The sequence below is a fragment of the Saimiri boliviensis genome, chromosome 1 (genome assembly GCF_048565385.1).
Source record: "Saimiri boliviensis isolate mSaiBol1 chromosome 1, mSaiBol1.pri, whole genome shotgun sequence".
NCBI lineage: Eukaryota > Metazoa > Chordata > Mammalia > Primates > Cebidae > Saimiri > Saimiri boliviensis.
The window spans coordinates 26,819,306-26,834,342 of record NC_133449.1 but is presented as its reverse complement, the minus strand read 5'-3'; the positions used below and the strand labels follow the sequence as shown (position 1 = coordinate 26,834,342).

General features: G+C 57.2%; 1 protein-coding gene across 1 annotated transcript; it reads right to left on the bottom strand.

Annotated features, from left to right (window-relative positions):
- Positions 1-299: 299 nt before the first annotated feature.
- On the bottom strand, positions 300-8,557 carry EMILIN1 (elastin microfibril interfacer 1). The gene is made up of 8 exons (XM_003941572.3): positions 7,928-8,557; positions 6,837-6,956; positions 5,853-6,073; positions 2,659-4,587; positions 2,150-2,266; positions 1,671-1,688; positions 1,383-1,520; positions 300-1,023 (listed from the first exon to the last, which is right to left on the bottom strand). Exons 1-8 carry the CDS (start codon positions 8,548-8,550, stop codon positions 686-688), a joined length of 3,504 nt encoding a protein of 1,167 aa, XP_003941621.3. The 5' UTR covers positions 8,551-8,557; the 3' UTR covers positions 300-685.
- Positions 8,558-15,037: the final 6,480 nt, after the last annotated feature.

The following is a 15,037-nucleotide window of genomic DNA, read 5'->3' as shown; positions in this document are numbered from 1 at the left end:
ACGCCTCCGCCGCGGAGCAGCCAGACTCGCAGGGCGGGCGGCGGCCTCCTGTGACGGGAACGCCGAGCGCCCTCTGGCGGACGCCGGCGTAACGGGCGTGACTCGAGGGAGGTGTCGCTGGAGCCGGGCGAGCCCCGCTCGCTGCCTGAGCTGCTCCGAGCCGCCCCGAGCCGGGTGGAGGCGGTGAGCGCAGTGCAGAAGCCGGAGTCCCCTCTGGAGGCTGCCTTCTCTCCCGCCCTGTGCCCTGTGCACGCCTGGCAGTCCCCAATCCCGTACCGGAGCAGAACGGCTCGTTTAGATTTTTTAAGAAAAACCAAGTGTCTTTATTCCCGGATCGTTCAGTACGGCGGTGGGCGGCGCCCGCGCGGGGGAGCCTGGCGCCCAGGGACTCGGCCTGGAGGGCCGGTGGAGGGAGCGGAGGGTGCGAGGATCGGCGCCTCCGCAGGCCGGCCCTGGAAGGGTTCTGCGGGGATCGCGCCTAGCCAAAAATCTGCACCGGCGGCCCGGGCCTCCCTGAGCAGGCGCGCCTCCGGGTCCGGGGAGAGGCTGCTCTGGGCGCTGTGCGGCTGCGGGCCCGGGTGCGACGCTCGCCCAGGGCTGGGTGCCCTGTCCCAGGCGGGACCCCGGGAGCCCGCTGCCCTCGCTGTCTCTGGCCGACGTAGACACGTCGGGCCGGGCCCCCAGTCTACGCGTGTTCAAGCTCCGGGTCCTCATAGAGCAGGGCCCCGCTGAAGATGGTGAGCGGCTCCTGCGAGTGCGCCAGCGGCCCCATGACCAGGTCGATGCAGACCGTGTCCCCGGCCTGCAGCGGCAGGATGAGGCTGAGGACGCCCAGGGTGCCCGGGCTGGGCTGGCTCTCGGCCACCGGCTTATTCTCCAGGCCCTCGGGCTCATAGCCGCCGGAGTCTATGCGGGCCACGCCCTGGTTGGAGCGGGACAGCACGGCCTCCACCTTCTCGTTCCGGTGTCCAGTCAGCACCGCGCTCAGGAAGTAACGTCCGGCCAGTGGCGCTGTGAACTTGCCTGGGGACAAGGAGTCAGTCAGGGGAGCCAGGGAGGCCCGGGGAGCAGAGCTCCTGCACTGGGGAGGGACCTGCTCGCTGGAATGTAGGTGGCAGGGAACTGGGGGCTTTGTTCACTGTGCATCCCCAGCACTTCAAACAGTGCCTGGCAGAGCAGGCCCCAGTAGAGATCTGCTGAATGAATGAATGACTACGCCTCCTCCCCACTAGATGAGAATGAGTACATGAAGAAAGAGCCAGGGTCTCCCCAAATCAGAGAATGAAAAGATTCACACTGTCAGAAGAGCCAAGAATGGGAGGATATCACTGCACACCTGACCCATTTCCCCAACGGTTCAACCCAGCCCCTCCCAGACCTACCTGTCTTTGGATCATAACCGCCTCCGTCATTCAGCAGGACTCTGTCAAAGGGCACTGTGCCTGGTTCAGACCAGGGCAAACTCAGGGCAGCTGAAAACGCCACGCGGGGCACAGGGGCTGCTGGTGCCCCCTCCACTCCTGGTGGGAAGGCCGAGTGTTAGAGGGGATGCTCAGGGCAGACTGCCAGCCTCCTCCCCCTGCTGGATCCCCAGCCCACGGCTGCCTGAGGACCTCTACCCTCCAACCCCTGGTCACTTCTCCCTCCAGCATCAAATGAAAGGCACTCACCCTGTTCACCTTGAGGACCTGTGAGAAGAGGAAAGGGAGCAGTGAGAAGCAGGGCAGCTCTCACCGAGTCCCTGAGCAAGCATCTGCTTAGGCTCTCCTGTTGTGCTGGGTGCTACGGGGACTTCAAAGCAGGAATTGGGATATCAAGAAAAAGAGGAATAGGTAGGGTCCATTCTGTTCAATTGCTGGGCCATCCCAGCCTTTTACACCCAGACAGCCATAACAGGCTCATCTTTCGTCTCCAGTACTGCAGTGGGGCCAGCATTATCCATTAGCCTCTTAATACCCATTAACCAGACACAGTGACGATCACAGTTCCTCCTCACTTTCCTCTGTCTTTCCCTTGTCAGGTAGGACCCAATTCCCCTGGTCAAGTTTAGAGTGGAATGTCAAGCCTGGGATTGCCAGCAGGGGTCCAGGTTGAGGGCTTGGGGGGGCGGTGGCAACCCTGACTGCAGTAAGGGTCTCAGTGTACATACCTGGTGGCCCAATGGGCCCCTCTTGCCCGTCCTTGCCTGGAGATCCTGGTGGTCCAGCAGGGCCTGGGGGTCCCTGTAACCCAGGAGGCCCTGGGGGCCCAGCCTCTCCTGCAGGCCCTACAGTGACAAAACTGAGCTGAGGGAGAGCCAGAATAGGAGCTTCCAGTGGGTAAGGAAGGTGGGTGGTGGCTTCATGGACAGGGAGAAGATGGATGGAACAGGTGGAGCTTTGCAGGCCGAGGGGACAGTGGGGTTCCTGGCTGCACGTGCTGGACCCCTGGCTGGCAGAGCAGCATCCTCTCCACCTACAGGCCTAGTGAGCAGCCAGAGGGAGGGCGGGGAGCTAGGACCTTGCATCATCTCTTGCAGGCATACTGTAACGCCTGGAATAGTAGTTGGGGCTGTAATTCATGCTGGGAAAAGCAAGAAGAAAGCAGAGTTGGAGGCTGGGCTGGGAGAGGGGGAAGAAAGGCCTGACAGGGGTCCCCTCATGCCGTTTGCTCACTCACCAGTGAAGTCCTTCATGCTGAGCTGGTGCAGATGGTGCTTCAGGAGCTCCAGGGAGCTGTTAAGGGCACTGAGCCGCCTGCCCAGGCCTGCCTGCCCCCCTAGCAGTTTCTCCAGCAGGGCTGCCTGTGTCCGGCTGGTGGTGTTGGTTTCCCGTAGCCCCGCCCAGAGCCCAGCTATGTGTTTGGAAAGGCCCTCGCGCAGGCCCTGCAGTCCCCCAGTCACAGTGTCCAACCGTTCACAGACTCCCTCGAGACGGCCCAGTCGCCCCTCTAGGCTGGGGCACTGGCTGGCCTGTGCCTGTCCCTCCTCCAGGACTCGGAAGCGCTCCTCACTCTCCGTAGCATGCTCTGTGGCTTCCTGCTGCAGCCTGTTAATCTCAGAAATGATGCGGTCCTTGGTGGCCCCCAGATCAGCCAGATCAGCGCCCTGGCCCTCCACAGTGGTCTGGAGCTCATTCAGTGAGTCATTGAGGGAGCTGAAGGTGAGAATCACCTCAGAGAGCTCTCCTTGCAGGGCCTGCAGGGCCGAGCCTGAGCTGCCCCCAAACACGCTGAAGCCATCCAGGGGCCCACGGCTTGGCCCCCCCACACCCGGACCAGCCCCAGGGCCCCGAGGAGGCAGCAGGGGGCAGGAGCAGCGCTCCACCCCATCCCGAAGGCGGCCTAGTTCCTCCTGGACTCCCCCGCAGGCCCCACAGCCCTCATCCCCATGGGCCTGCAGCAGCCCCTCCAGTTGGCCGAGCCGGGCCACAGTGAGATTCAGCCGCAGTGTGAACTCCGCAGCTGTCTCATCCTGTGCATCCACCCGATCCTGGAGCCGGCCCACAACCCCCTGCAGTCCCTCCAGCATGGCCTGCCGGGTCTCCCCTGCTGCTTCCACCTTGTGCAGGCCTGAGCCCACCAGCCGCAGCTGCCCCTCACTGTCCAGCAGCCTGCGCTCCAAGGCACTGAGGATCTCGCTGACTTGAGAGTCCTGCTCCCCAGGGGCCCCAGAGCAGAGCTGCCCGCAGGCCTGCACGGCCCCTGCCACCTGCTCCTCCAATAGATCCAGCCGCCCCCCCAGCTCCCCGCTCACATTGGCCAGCAGCCCCCCCAGCTGCTCTAGTCGGCCCCGGGCAGCAGGCAGCCAGTGGCCCAGTCCCCCAGGAGCCTCAGGCCAGCTCTCCTCCTGCTCCTCCGAGGGGCCCAGGGTGGAGTTGAAGCGGTCTTCCAGGCGAGACAGGCGGGAGGCCAAGCTGGTGTAGCCTGGGGGATGGCCCCCCTGCCCGGCTGCTCCTCCCAGCTCGGTGCCTCGCCGCCCACTCAGCACTGTCACTGAGCCGGCTACCACATCCAGCCTGCGCTCCAGCTCTGCCAGTCGCTGACCCAGCTCTGGAGGGCAGCATTCCTGAGGGGGCCTGCGGCCCATGACCAGGCCGGCGAGCTGCCGTTGCCGCTCCTCCATGGAGGCCAGCAGCTTCTCCAGTGCTCGCAGCCGCTCCCGGTCCTCCTGCTGCTGCTGGCGGAAGACATCTACCCCGGTCAGGCACACGGAGCAGGACTCCTGCAACCGCTGCTCCAGCTGCTGCAGCAGCTCCTCACTGGGACCTGGAGGGGCCGAGGCCAGGGCTGGTGCCCGGCTGCCCACACTGCCGCTGCCACTGCTATGATGGTTGTTGAGGTGACCCAGCTCCTGGTCGTGGGTGGAGACGCGGGTGTCCAGGAGCTGCAGTTGGTGCTGGATCTCATTGAGGGTTTCATGCACGCCAGGGCGGGCAGCTGCGTCGGCTGGCTGCTGCCTCCCGTTGAAGGCGGTCTCCACAGCCCTCTGCACATCCTCTGCCAGGCGCCCACTCAGTCCCTGCAGGATACCCTGCAGGCTTTGCAGCTCCTTGGACAGGCTCTGCACCTGCTCCTCCAGCTGCTGCACCTTCTCTGACTCCCCAGGACCTGAGGAGAGGGGAAGGCAGAAGGCAGAGGGGCTGGACCCCAGAGCTCAGGGCCCCTGCTCACCCTAGCTCCAGCAAGGCTCAGAGGCCCAGGCTGGCTCTGCCTCTCCTTTGGGTGATACTGGCAAGAGGAAAAGAAAGGAAACTCCATTCACTGAATGCTTATAGGCAAAATTTGAACCATGGCTCTGTTCTTCATCAACTGCCCTGGGGGAGGACCTTTTCCATCTTAGAGACTAGGAAACAGGACCAGAGATATTAGGTGCCTGGCCACAGAGCTCAGGTTTCCTAAGTGGCCGTGCTAAGTTTCCAACTCAGACTATATATCCGGCCCCCAGGACCATGTCCTTTCCATTTGCCCACAGTGACTTTTTTTTTTTTTTTTTTTTTTTTAAGATGGGGTTTCACCATGTTGGCCAGGCTGGTCTTGAACTCCTGGCCTCAGGTGATCCACCCACCTCGGCCTCCCAAAGTGCTAGGATTACAGGCGTGAGCCACCGCGCCCAGCCCAGTGACTCTTAACTTCTTGGGAAATTCTTTTCTTATCTGTGAAAATATAACGACATTCTTCTGTCACGGGGCTGTCAAGAGGGCCAAAATGGGAATATCAGGGAGTCACTTTGGATGCCACAACAGTAGCTACAACTGGGCGGCACTTCCCTGCAACACAACAGGGACAAAGAAGAGGCTCTGTGGATGGTGAGAGCTGGCCAGAAGTTCCTGTCTGCGTAATTCTAGTACCACTATCGCAGGGCAGGGAAACAGCACATCCGGTGCGCAGCACGCAGGAGGGAAGGCAAGCCACAGGAACTGCTGCATGCTGGGACCTGCAGTCTCCAGAGGCCACGGAGGGGTCTGGGACCTGTAGTCAGGTGCAATGCATGCTAGGATTTGTAGTCTCAACTGTCTGTCCCCATGGACCAAGCTTCTCAAAGGAATGTCCCCTTCCTCCCGCAGCTGTTTGAAGGATCTTGGCCACATGTGGGCGTATGTGAGTACATTCTCTTTCAGCCTTCTTTTTCTCAGTCTCTCCATCTTTTGGGTGCTCTCTCTCTCTCTCTCTCACACACACATAAAGACACACACAAACACACACACGTACACACACATGGGCAGGGAATTTCTGCGATCTCATTAACTCCCTTCTGCTCCCCTTCTCCCTGGCATAGAGCACGGGGGATTCCCCCGCAGCCTGGCCCCATATTTCCCCAATTCATCGGATCACTATCTGGCACTTCCCACCCCCACATCAGCTCCCACACTCACCTTCTCCCCCCAGCCCACTGAGGGGGCTGCCTGCACTGGAGCCAGAGAGGTTGGGGCGGGCAAGCCGGGTCAAGGGCCTTGGTGTGGAAGATGCAGGCCCCAGTGCTGGAGCGGGACTCTCCGCACAGTCGTCGCCCCCATAACCCTGACAGCACCTCCACTCCATGTCCGTCACTGTCTTGTAGGCCACACGGTAGCGAGGGCGGAGGAAGCGACGGTACCTGGCAGAGGCAGGAGGCCTCTTTATTCCTCCCTGTACTGTCAATCACGTGACCCTGGTCCCTGTCCTCAGGGTTGGGCAGCTGCTGGTGGGCACAACCTGTCCTTCAGGTTGGGTCCCTCTTACTGTCCAACATGTGGCCCTGCTCAGCTGACAGCTGTCAGCTTTTTTTTTTTGAGACGGAGTCTGCTCTGTTGCCGAGGCTGGAGTACAGTGGCAAAATCTCAGCTCACTGCAACCTCCACCTCCCAGGTTCAAGGGATTCTCCTGCCTCGGCCTCCCGAGTAGCTGGGATTACAGGCATGTGCCATCACACCCAGCTAATTTTATATTTTTAGTAGAGACAGTTTTCTCCATGTTGGTCAGGCTGGTCTCGAACTCCTGACTTCAGGTGATCCACCCGCCTCAGCCTCCCAAAGTGCTGGGATTATACGGGTGAGCCACTGAGCCCAGCCTAGCTGTCAGCTTTTTAACCAAGGGCTAAATCCCTGCTCTTCCTTCCCTTGCCCTGCGCTGGAACCTTGAGCTCCTCTGCTTGAGCTTGAGCCACCCCAGAGAAGGCATCTGGGGCTGATGGACGAGGCAGGTTTGCCCTCAGTATCCCACCCGCCAAACTGCTGCCTCAGTATCTCCTCAAAATGGCTGTGATCCAAGCCCTGCCCTGCCCTCGATCCCTGCTTTGTACGGATTCCCTGAGTTGGCCACCCACCATGTGCCCTCACCCACTTCCCACCAAGGGTCGGTTCCCCAGTCCTGGGACTCACATGATGCTTTGGGGACACTGGGGCTGGCCCCAGGCACAGGGCTGGTACTTGACATATGTCTCCACTCCATCCTCAAGGACACAGCTCACTGTCCGGGTAACCACATAGGCACACCAGTTCCTGCAGGTACAACCCGCTCTGGGTCCAACGACCAAAGACACATGCCCCGGGGGAGGGCCCAGGGGCTACCAGAGGGGCCGAGAATGGTTCAAAAGATGCAGGACCCTTGGGGATCCACGAGAGCAAGGGCTTTGGCAGGGGCACCCTCCCTATCCCCCACGCTTTCCTGTGTAGCAGGAGCAGATGAAGACTTTTCAAGATGGGGAGAGGCGCAGAATGGAAAACCACAACCACAGAACAGTCAGTCCCCTTGGCGGTGGGGTCCTGGGGAAACCTCTGAAGGTACCCGATCATGTGTGGCCCTTTCTGGCAGTGTCTGAGTCCCCAGCTCGGCATGCCGTGTGAGCACGCCAGCCAGGGCCCTGTGGGTGATCTCCTGGACACTGGCTTCCACCCACCCCTCCGGGAGAGGCCGAGGGCCGATCAGGTCAGCTCTAGGTTAAGTAGAGAATAAGCCATTGATGAGCCTGCCCTTCTTGGGGCCTGCAGTTCTACACTCCTGGCCCCATTCATGCCGCCCTCTGATCTGTGTCTGGCTGGAGGGCTGGAGAGAACAGAGCGGGAGTGGTGTCAGAATTACGGATTACTGGATGGGGCCAAGGGAGCCCCAGAGAGGGACAGAAGGTCTCCCTGAGGCTCTGGGGCTGGGAGACACAAGGCATCTGGCAGGAAGGCCTGGCCCATGCCCCTTAGGGCGGCTTCCCTGGGCACGTAACTGCAGGGCTCTGGTGCTCCGCAGGGGAATGTGGGAGCAGACCCCCTAGGTTACCCAGGGAGTGCATGTGCTCAGGGGGTCCTGGAAAAGGTCTCATTGGAAGGTGGGCATATGAGGAGCCACCTGACGGATGGCCTTCCTCACTCCCCCTCTGCCCTGCATTAGCGGACACAGCCCGGGGCAGGGAGCCAGGCGGGGGTGGCATTCTGACCCCCTTCTCACCACCGGAGCCTCGGGCTGGGACCCAGACTCTTACCTGTGGCGGCTGGCAGGCCGGGGGTCGCTCTGGGCCTGGGGCACCCCGGGTCTGAGGGCCCCACCGGCCCCCGTGTAGAGGCTGTAGCCTCGAGGAGGGTTGCTGGCGGCCCCCGCGGCTGCGGTCAGCAGGCAGCAGAGGTAGCAGCTCCAGAGGGCGCGGGGGGCCATGGCGGGGCGCTCCGCAGTGGCCCTCAGAGACTCATCCCGTCCGGCTGCTGGCGCCTCTGCCGGCCCGGGGATGCCGCGGCTCTGCAGGAGGGCGCGAGCCCGTCCCGTCCGACCCGGCTTCCTGCCGGCAGCCCCCCGGCCCACGCCTCCTTCTTGGCTGCCCGGCTTGACCCCTCTCCCCTCCGCTCTTCTCCTCAGCTCCCGTCCGTCCCGCTCGGTCCCTTCCGCTCTCCTCTTCCCTTCTGAGCGGGTTTGTTCTCTGTGCCCCTCTGCGCTCCCGCGCCCAGTCCCTGCCCCTCTCGGGAGCTGCTCTCTGAAGCTGCGTCCTGCGCGACCGCCCCCTTGTCCCAGCTGGCCCTCTTCTGGTCTCCCTGTCCTCTTTCCCTGATGACCGGATCCCGGGGGTGACAGGGCTTTGCCCCTGCGGCTGTTCGGAGGCGCGAGAATGGCCATGGGGCGGGCCCTGGCCTCCTCCCTCCCTGCTGGCTCCCCTCCCTTCCCCCCTGTCTGGCTGGCGGTCTGGCCTCCCCCTTCCTCCCCCAACCTCTCCAACCATCGTGCGCCACATCTGCTTCTTGTTAACTCCGGGAAAGAGGAGAAAAAAAGGAAAAACAGAAATGTGGAGTTGCCGCCGGGCTTGAGGCCAGCCTCTCAGACGGGCCACATGGAGCCCGGGCCAAAGCTGGGGAGGAGGCCCAGGGCTGGTCACTCTGCCGGGAACAGGAGCCAGAGCCTCAGCTCTCCTGGGGCTGGAGCCGGCCTCCCCTGGGGGAGAGCGAGGGCCCCAGAGAGGGTGCCCAGAGGGGAGGGCAGGACGGGAGGACCGGACACGGAGAATGAGCTTGGAGGGCTCAGCGGGACTCCACTCGCCGTCTAGTCCAGCAGTCTTCCTTTAGGGATGTGAAAATTGAGGTCAGAGTGGGAGCGTAACTTGTCCAAGGTAGCACAGCAAGTTAGTGGTAAGGCTGAGAACACACACTAAATACCAGGTCAGTGACTTGGGAGAAAGGAAGAGAGGAGAGTGGGCTGTTGGGCCAGGGAGGAAAAGGTCAAAGACTCCACTGAGGCAGACGGGAAATCCAGATGATAGAAGAGGAAGAAAGGCATCTGGCAATGGCGGCAGGCTTCTGTCAAGCAGTGGAGGGCACGTAGGCAGGGAGAGAAAACCTTTCTTAAAGGGATAAATGAAAATGAGTCCTGGGCTTGTTTTGGTGATGGTCAGGCCATAACTGGATGGGGGCGGGGGCAGGTAAATTGGGACCTATCTTTAGCGCACCAAAGGAAGTCACTCCCTAGACTATAGGCAAGTCTGATAGCTATCAGTGGATGGCAAAGAGCCGTCAGCCTGACCTGACAGTTCCACCTGCGCCGTCTGGATCTGAAAGCTTGGTCCCCATCACCATCTGGCCCTCAGCGCTGGACCAGCGTCTCCAGGAGGTGGGATACTTGGGAGAGAGAAACAAGCACTAGACAAAAGGAGACAGGAGAAAGCTGTGTGCCAGGCACTGCGGAGGTGCCCAGGTAGCAAAGGCACAGGTAAGATCCAGGCTCTGTCCACGAACGGGCAAATGAGGCTGTTGGAGAATGGGACACAAGCCCCTAGAGAACTGCCACAAGCCAGGACAGAACGAGTGCCAAGGGGGCAGGGCAGAGGGATGATGCGAGTTCCAGCTAGGACGAGGCAAAAGACAGCTGGCTGAGGGGGACAGTCAGAGGAGAGGTTGGAAAAGACAGAAGCTGAACAGCATTGGGGCGGGGGCGGGGTGCAGGAGTCAAGAACAGAGACAAGGTGAGAAGAGAGAGATTCAGGCTCAGGGAGAGAGATCTGCCTCAGTCTTCTCAGCTGTAACACAGGAGTAACAGGACTCTCCATCCCACTTTGTGAGGATTAAGTAAGTTAAGGGAGGTAAAGCATTCTAGAACAGGGCCTCGCAAATGGTAAATGCCAAATCAACGTTAGCTCTTTTTTTGTCACGGGAAAAAATGGGACAGAAATTCCAAGAGGTAGATTGTGGACAAATCAGGGAGAGGTTCAAATGACTGGTTATGAGGTTGTATTTCAGGTTTTTGAGTAGAAGCATATACATATACACAAAAGAAGATATTGTGGGTGAGAAGGCTGAATAGGTGTCAGAGCACAGGGAATCTAGCCCCAGCTCCTCCTGGGGCTATGAACCAGCAAATCCCATGACACCACTAGGAGTCTATGTGTCCTCTAAAGTCCCTTGCAAATTCTATACTGCAAAGTGGTGCAGACTTGGGCTGTGGCGGTGACAGTGACCATGGATAGGCAGGGAAAGCTGTGATTGCTTGGTGACTGCCTGGGTAATGAGGGACCAGATAGATGGAGGGACACGAGAGAAGATTCCAGCATTCATTTGAGCCAGGATGAGAAAGTCGGGAAGAGAGCAGGTTTGGAGGAAAGAAAAGTGACTGTAGTTTGGACATGGTGAATTTAAGATGAGAGTAACACATCCTAGTGGAAACCAATGTCCAGGATGGTTAGCAGTGGTGGACCATGGATTCTTCCAGCATGTGCAGGGCAATAGTTGGAAGCCATGAGAACAAATACCATCAGATCATTTTGCCTCTGATGTCCTATGACCCAGAATGTGACCTTGATGGCTAAGAGAAAAGTCTGTGAAAAGACAGGGTCAGGCTGGGTTCGGTGCCTCGTACCTGTAATCCTACCACTTTGGGTAGCCCAGGTGAGAAGATCACTTGAGGTTAAGAGTTTGAGACCAGCCTGGGCAACATAGTGAAATCCCATCTCTACTAAAAATACAAAAATTAGGCCGGGTGCGATGGTTTACGCCTGTAATCCCAGCACTTTGGGAGGCCAAGGCAGGTGGACCACATAAGGTCAGGAGTTTGAGACCATCCTGGCCAACATGGCAAAACCCTGTCTCTACTAAAAATACAAAAATTAGCCGGATGTCGTGGTGTGTGACTGCAATTCCAGCTACTTAGGAGGCTGAGGCACAAGAATTGCTTGAGCCCAGGAAGCGGAGGCTGCAGTGAGCCAAGATCGTGCCACTGCACTCCAGCCTGTGCAGCAGAGGGAGACTGTCTCAGAAAAAATAAAAGGGGGGTGGTGAAAGTAAATGCAGAAACCAACAGAAATGGAAATTTGTAGCTGCCCCTTAGACCCCTGGGGATCAGCACACAGGGAGATTTGAAGGAAATGTTCACAGGAGATTCCAATTTCAAAGAAGTTGTCGCTGGAAGGCTGCAGCTTTGTCCCTGGTCTCCAGGATCTGGCTCTGGCCCTGGCAGGAAGCCAATCCACTTCCCCTCCAGATTGCCCCAGCTGCTGCTATGGGTTTTCTTTCTCTGCTCTTCTCCTTCTCCTCTCCCTTTAGGGGGCCTCTGACAACCTGAAAAGTCACCTCAGCCATCTTGTCACTGCCCAATTGTTACCCATTCCCTCTCCTACCCTCTGAAGTTCAAAACTTCGGTGTATAATTTCCATGTGTCAAGTAAAAAATGTTGGCTTTGAAATATAGTTGCAGTAAGGTGCATTTCCTTTGCCTTTCTTGTAATTAGGAGACAAGACCTAGGAGCTGTCACGAATGTTTGTGAGATCACAAATAAATCAGTGGCTCTGGATTCACCATGGAGGACACTTCCCCTTGCTGCCTTGAGTGGGCAAGCAGGCTGCAATGGAGACTACGGTTAGAGTGAAGTGGCAGTGGTGATGGTGGCAGTGACATGCTGGTGGTGGTATTGGCAGGCAGCCATAGATTTCCAAAGTAATTGGTAAGAGTTCCTGACCCCCAAAAAAGCAAAGTTCCTGGTGGCACTAGGACATGATCTATTTTACAACCTCTCCAAGATGGGTAATTTCCAAGGATCTAGTGCCAAGTGGCCCTACTGGGCAATTAACTAATTCATTCAGCTTCACTGACTGAGCAATGAGTTCATGACCAGGGTCAGGACAGCTGTGGGCACTAGCAATAAGGAGCATGTTATGTCTAGCTTCTCTGTCAGAAGACTGAATATTGGGAGGGAAAAAGGGGGTATAATGTGATTTGGGGTCTGGCACGGTGGCTCACACCTATAATCCTAACACTTTGGGAGGTCGAGGCGTGCAGATCACTTAAGGTCAGGAGTTCGAGACCAGCCTGGCCAACATGGTGAAACCTCATTTCTACTAAAAATACAAAAATTAGCCGGGTGTGGTGGCATACCCCTATAATCCCAGCCACCCAGGAGGCTGAGGCAGGAGAATCGCTTGAACTTGGGAAGCAGAGGATGCAGTGAGCCAAGATCGCATCACTGTACTCCAGCCTCAGCAACACAGCGAGAGTCCAGCTCAAAAATAAATAAATAAATAAAGTGATTTGGGCCTTGAGTCATGCCAATCCACATGGGAATTCAAGCTTGTGGGGAGTCTTGAGCAAAAGCCCACTGTTCTCCAAACAAATACACTTTACTTTTCCTTCCAGCTCTTCCTCTAGCTATAATACTTTAGTAGCCAACCTCCCTGAATTCAGTCCCCCTTTTCCCAGGTCTTGTTGCTTTCTCACTTCTGAGCCTAATCCTGATCTCACGTCCTTTCCTTGAAAATGTCACATTAATCACAGAGATTGAGCTCCACAAGTGCCCCCGTCATCTCCCTCCACATCCTCCCAAATCCCTCCAGGATGAAGCTGCGCCTGTTTCACTTCCCACAGTTTTTCATCCAAGCTTGGTTCAAGATTTGTCAGTTCTTAGTTAAGTAAGTCTAGTTCAGTCTCATAGACTGTTTTTTGTTTCAGTTCTTCCAGGCGCTGGGCCAAATGACCCATTCAAGGCTGATAAAGACTCACTGACCTAGGCACAGGAAGTTCTGGGAGGTGAATGAATTTCTGGGTGGTCCTAAAATAAATCCTTTCCCTCTTGTGCCTAACCCTAGGACAAACTACTGAGTCCACAGTCTGACCTGGAACATGTAGTGGAGGTAGGAGGAATAGGTGACACTACTCTTTCACCAGTTTGTAGAAACTTGGTGAAATCAATTACCTTCTGGGCCTCAGTTTCCTTCTTTCTTTCTTTTTCTTTTTTTTTTGAGACGGAGTTTTGCTCTTGTTACCCAGGCTGGAGTGCAATGGCGCGATCTTGGCTCACCGCAACCTCCGCCTCCTGGGTTCAGGCAATTCTCCTGCCTCAGCCTCCTGAGTAGCTGGGATCACAGGCACGCGCCACCATGCCCAGCTGATTTTTTGTATTTTTAGTAGAGACGGGGTTTCACCATGTTGACCAGGGTGGTCTCGATCTCTTGACCTCGTCGTGATCCACCCACCTCGGCCTCCCAAAGTGCTGGGATTACAGGCTTGAGCCACCGCGCCCGGCTCTTTCTTTCTTTCTTTTTTTTGAGACAAGGTCTGTCTCTGTTGCCCAGGCTGGAGTGCTATGGTGTGATATCAGCTCATTGCAGCCTCTGCCTCCTGGGTTCTTGCAATTCTCCTGCCACAGCCTCCTTAGTAGCTGGGATTACAGGCATGCACCACCAGTTAATTTTTGTATTTTTAGTAGAGACAGGGTTTCACTGTATTGGCTAGGCTGGTCTCAAAGTCCTGATCTCAGGTGATCCACCCGTCTTGGCTTCCCAAAGTGTTGGATTGCAGGTGTAAGTTACCATTTGGATTGCAGATATAAGACACCATGTCTGGACATTTCCTTCTTTATAAAATGATTTTGAAGGCCCCTTTTGGCTCTGATAGTCTAGGATACCATGCACATGGTCAATTGGTTTTTTTTTTTTTTTTTTTTTTGAGACGGAGTTTCGCTCTTGTTACCCAGGCTGGAGTGCAATGGCACGATCTCGGCTCACCGCAACCTCCGCCTCCTGGGTTCAGGCAATTCTCCTGCCTCAGCCTCCTGAGTGGCTGGGATTACAGGCACACGCCACCATGCCCAGCTAATTTTTTGTATTTTTAGTAGAGACGGGGTTTCACCATGTTGACCAGGATGGTCTCGATCTCTTGACCTCGTGATCCACCCGCCTCAGCCTCCCAAAGTGCTGGGATTACGGGCTTGAGCCACCGCGCCCGGCCGGTCAATTGGTTTTAAGCACTTCATAGGCTTTCTTTTGTATCATTTGCAGTATATAAAGTTTAACTTCCAGTGCTTGCCTAGAGGTAGAGCTTATTTTTAAAAGGGAGGGCTAGTTCTGATTCAACAGTAGACCTAAATGTTTGGTTGGACTTGGATCTGCTTCAAATTTCCAGGAGACATGAAGCATAATGATGTGTAATCCTTACGACCCAGACCCTTACTCTCCCAGTGACGAGCTGGAAACAGACTGCTCACTGAGGGACGCATATGGGAGTACCTGTCTGGGGTTTCACCAATGTTATGTGGAGGGGACTCGGCTTTCTAAATAAGAAGCTTCTGGGAAATATTGAGTGGGGACCAGTGGTGAGGTGAGGGGAGCCCAGGGTAACTACAGACTACTAAAGGCAGGGATTATGTTTAGGAGCCACGGGGCTGAAACTGGGGACAAACTGTTGATGGTCTCAGGCCAGGGAAGGCCACTTTGAGCTAGTGCATCCCCAGCTCAGTGCACACAGGCGGCAAACTGGTCCTCTGTCCCAAACCCATAGCAGCTCCTGTAGAGTTTTCTTTGGCTCCGAGAAGCAGAGGCCTCCCCTGAGCCCTGGCCCCCCTCTACCGCAAAGCAACTGGCTTCCATTACCCCTGACAGCTCCAGAGCAACAGCCCAGCCCCCGGCCCCGGCCTGGCTCGGTGCGGTTCCCTTTTATGGTGAAGCTGAGAAGGCATGGAGTGAGGGGGGGAGAAAGTTATGGCTGGGCAGAGGCTTGGAGAGTTCCAGGGTGCCTCTCCCCTCGCCAGAGACCCTTGGGTACCCGCAGCCACCGCTCTTCCTACTCTTCTGCGACCTAATCTGTCCTGAACTCAGGACCCCTCTTGCTTGTTCCAACCCTTTCTCCCCTTC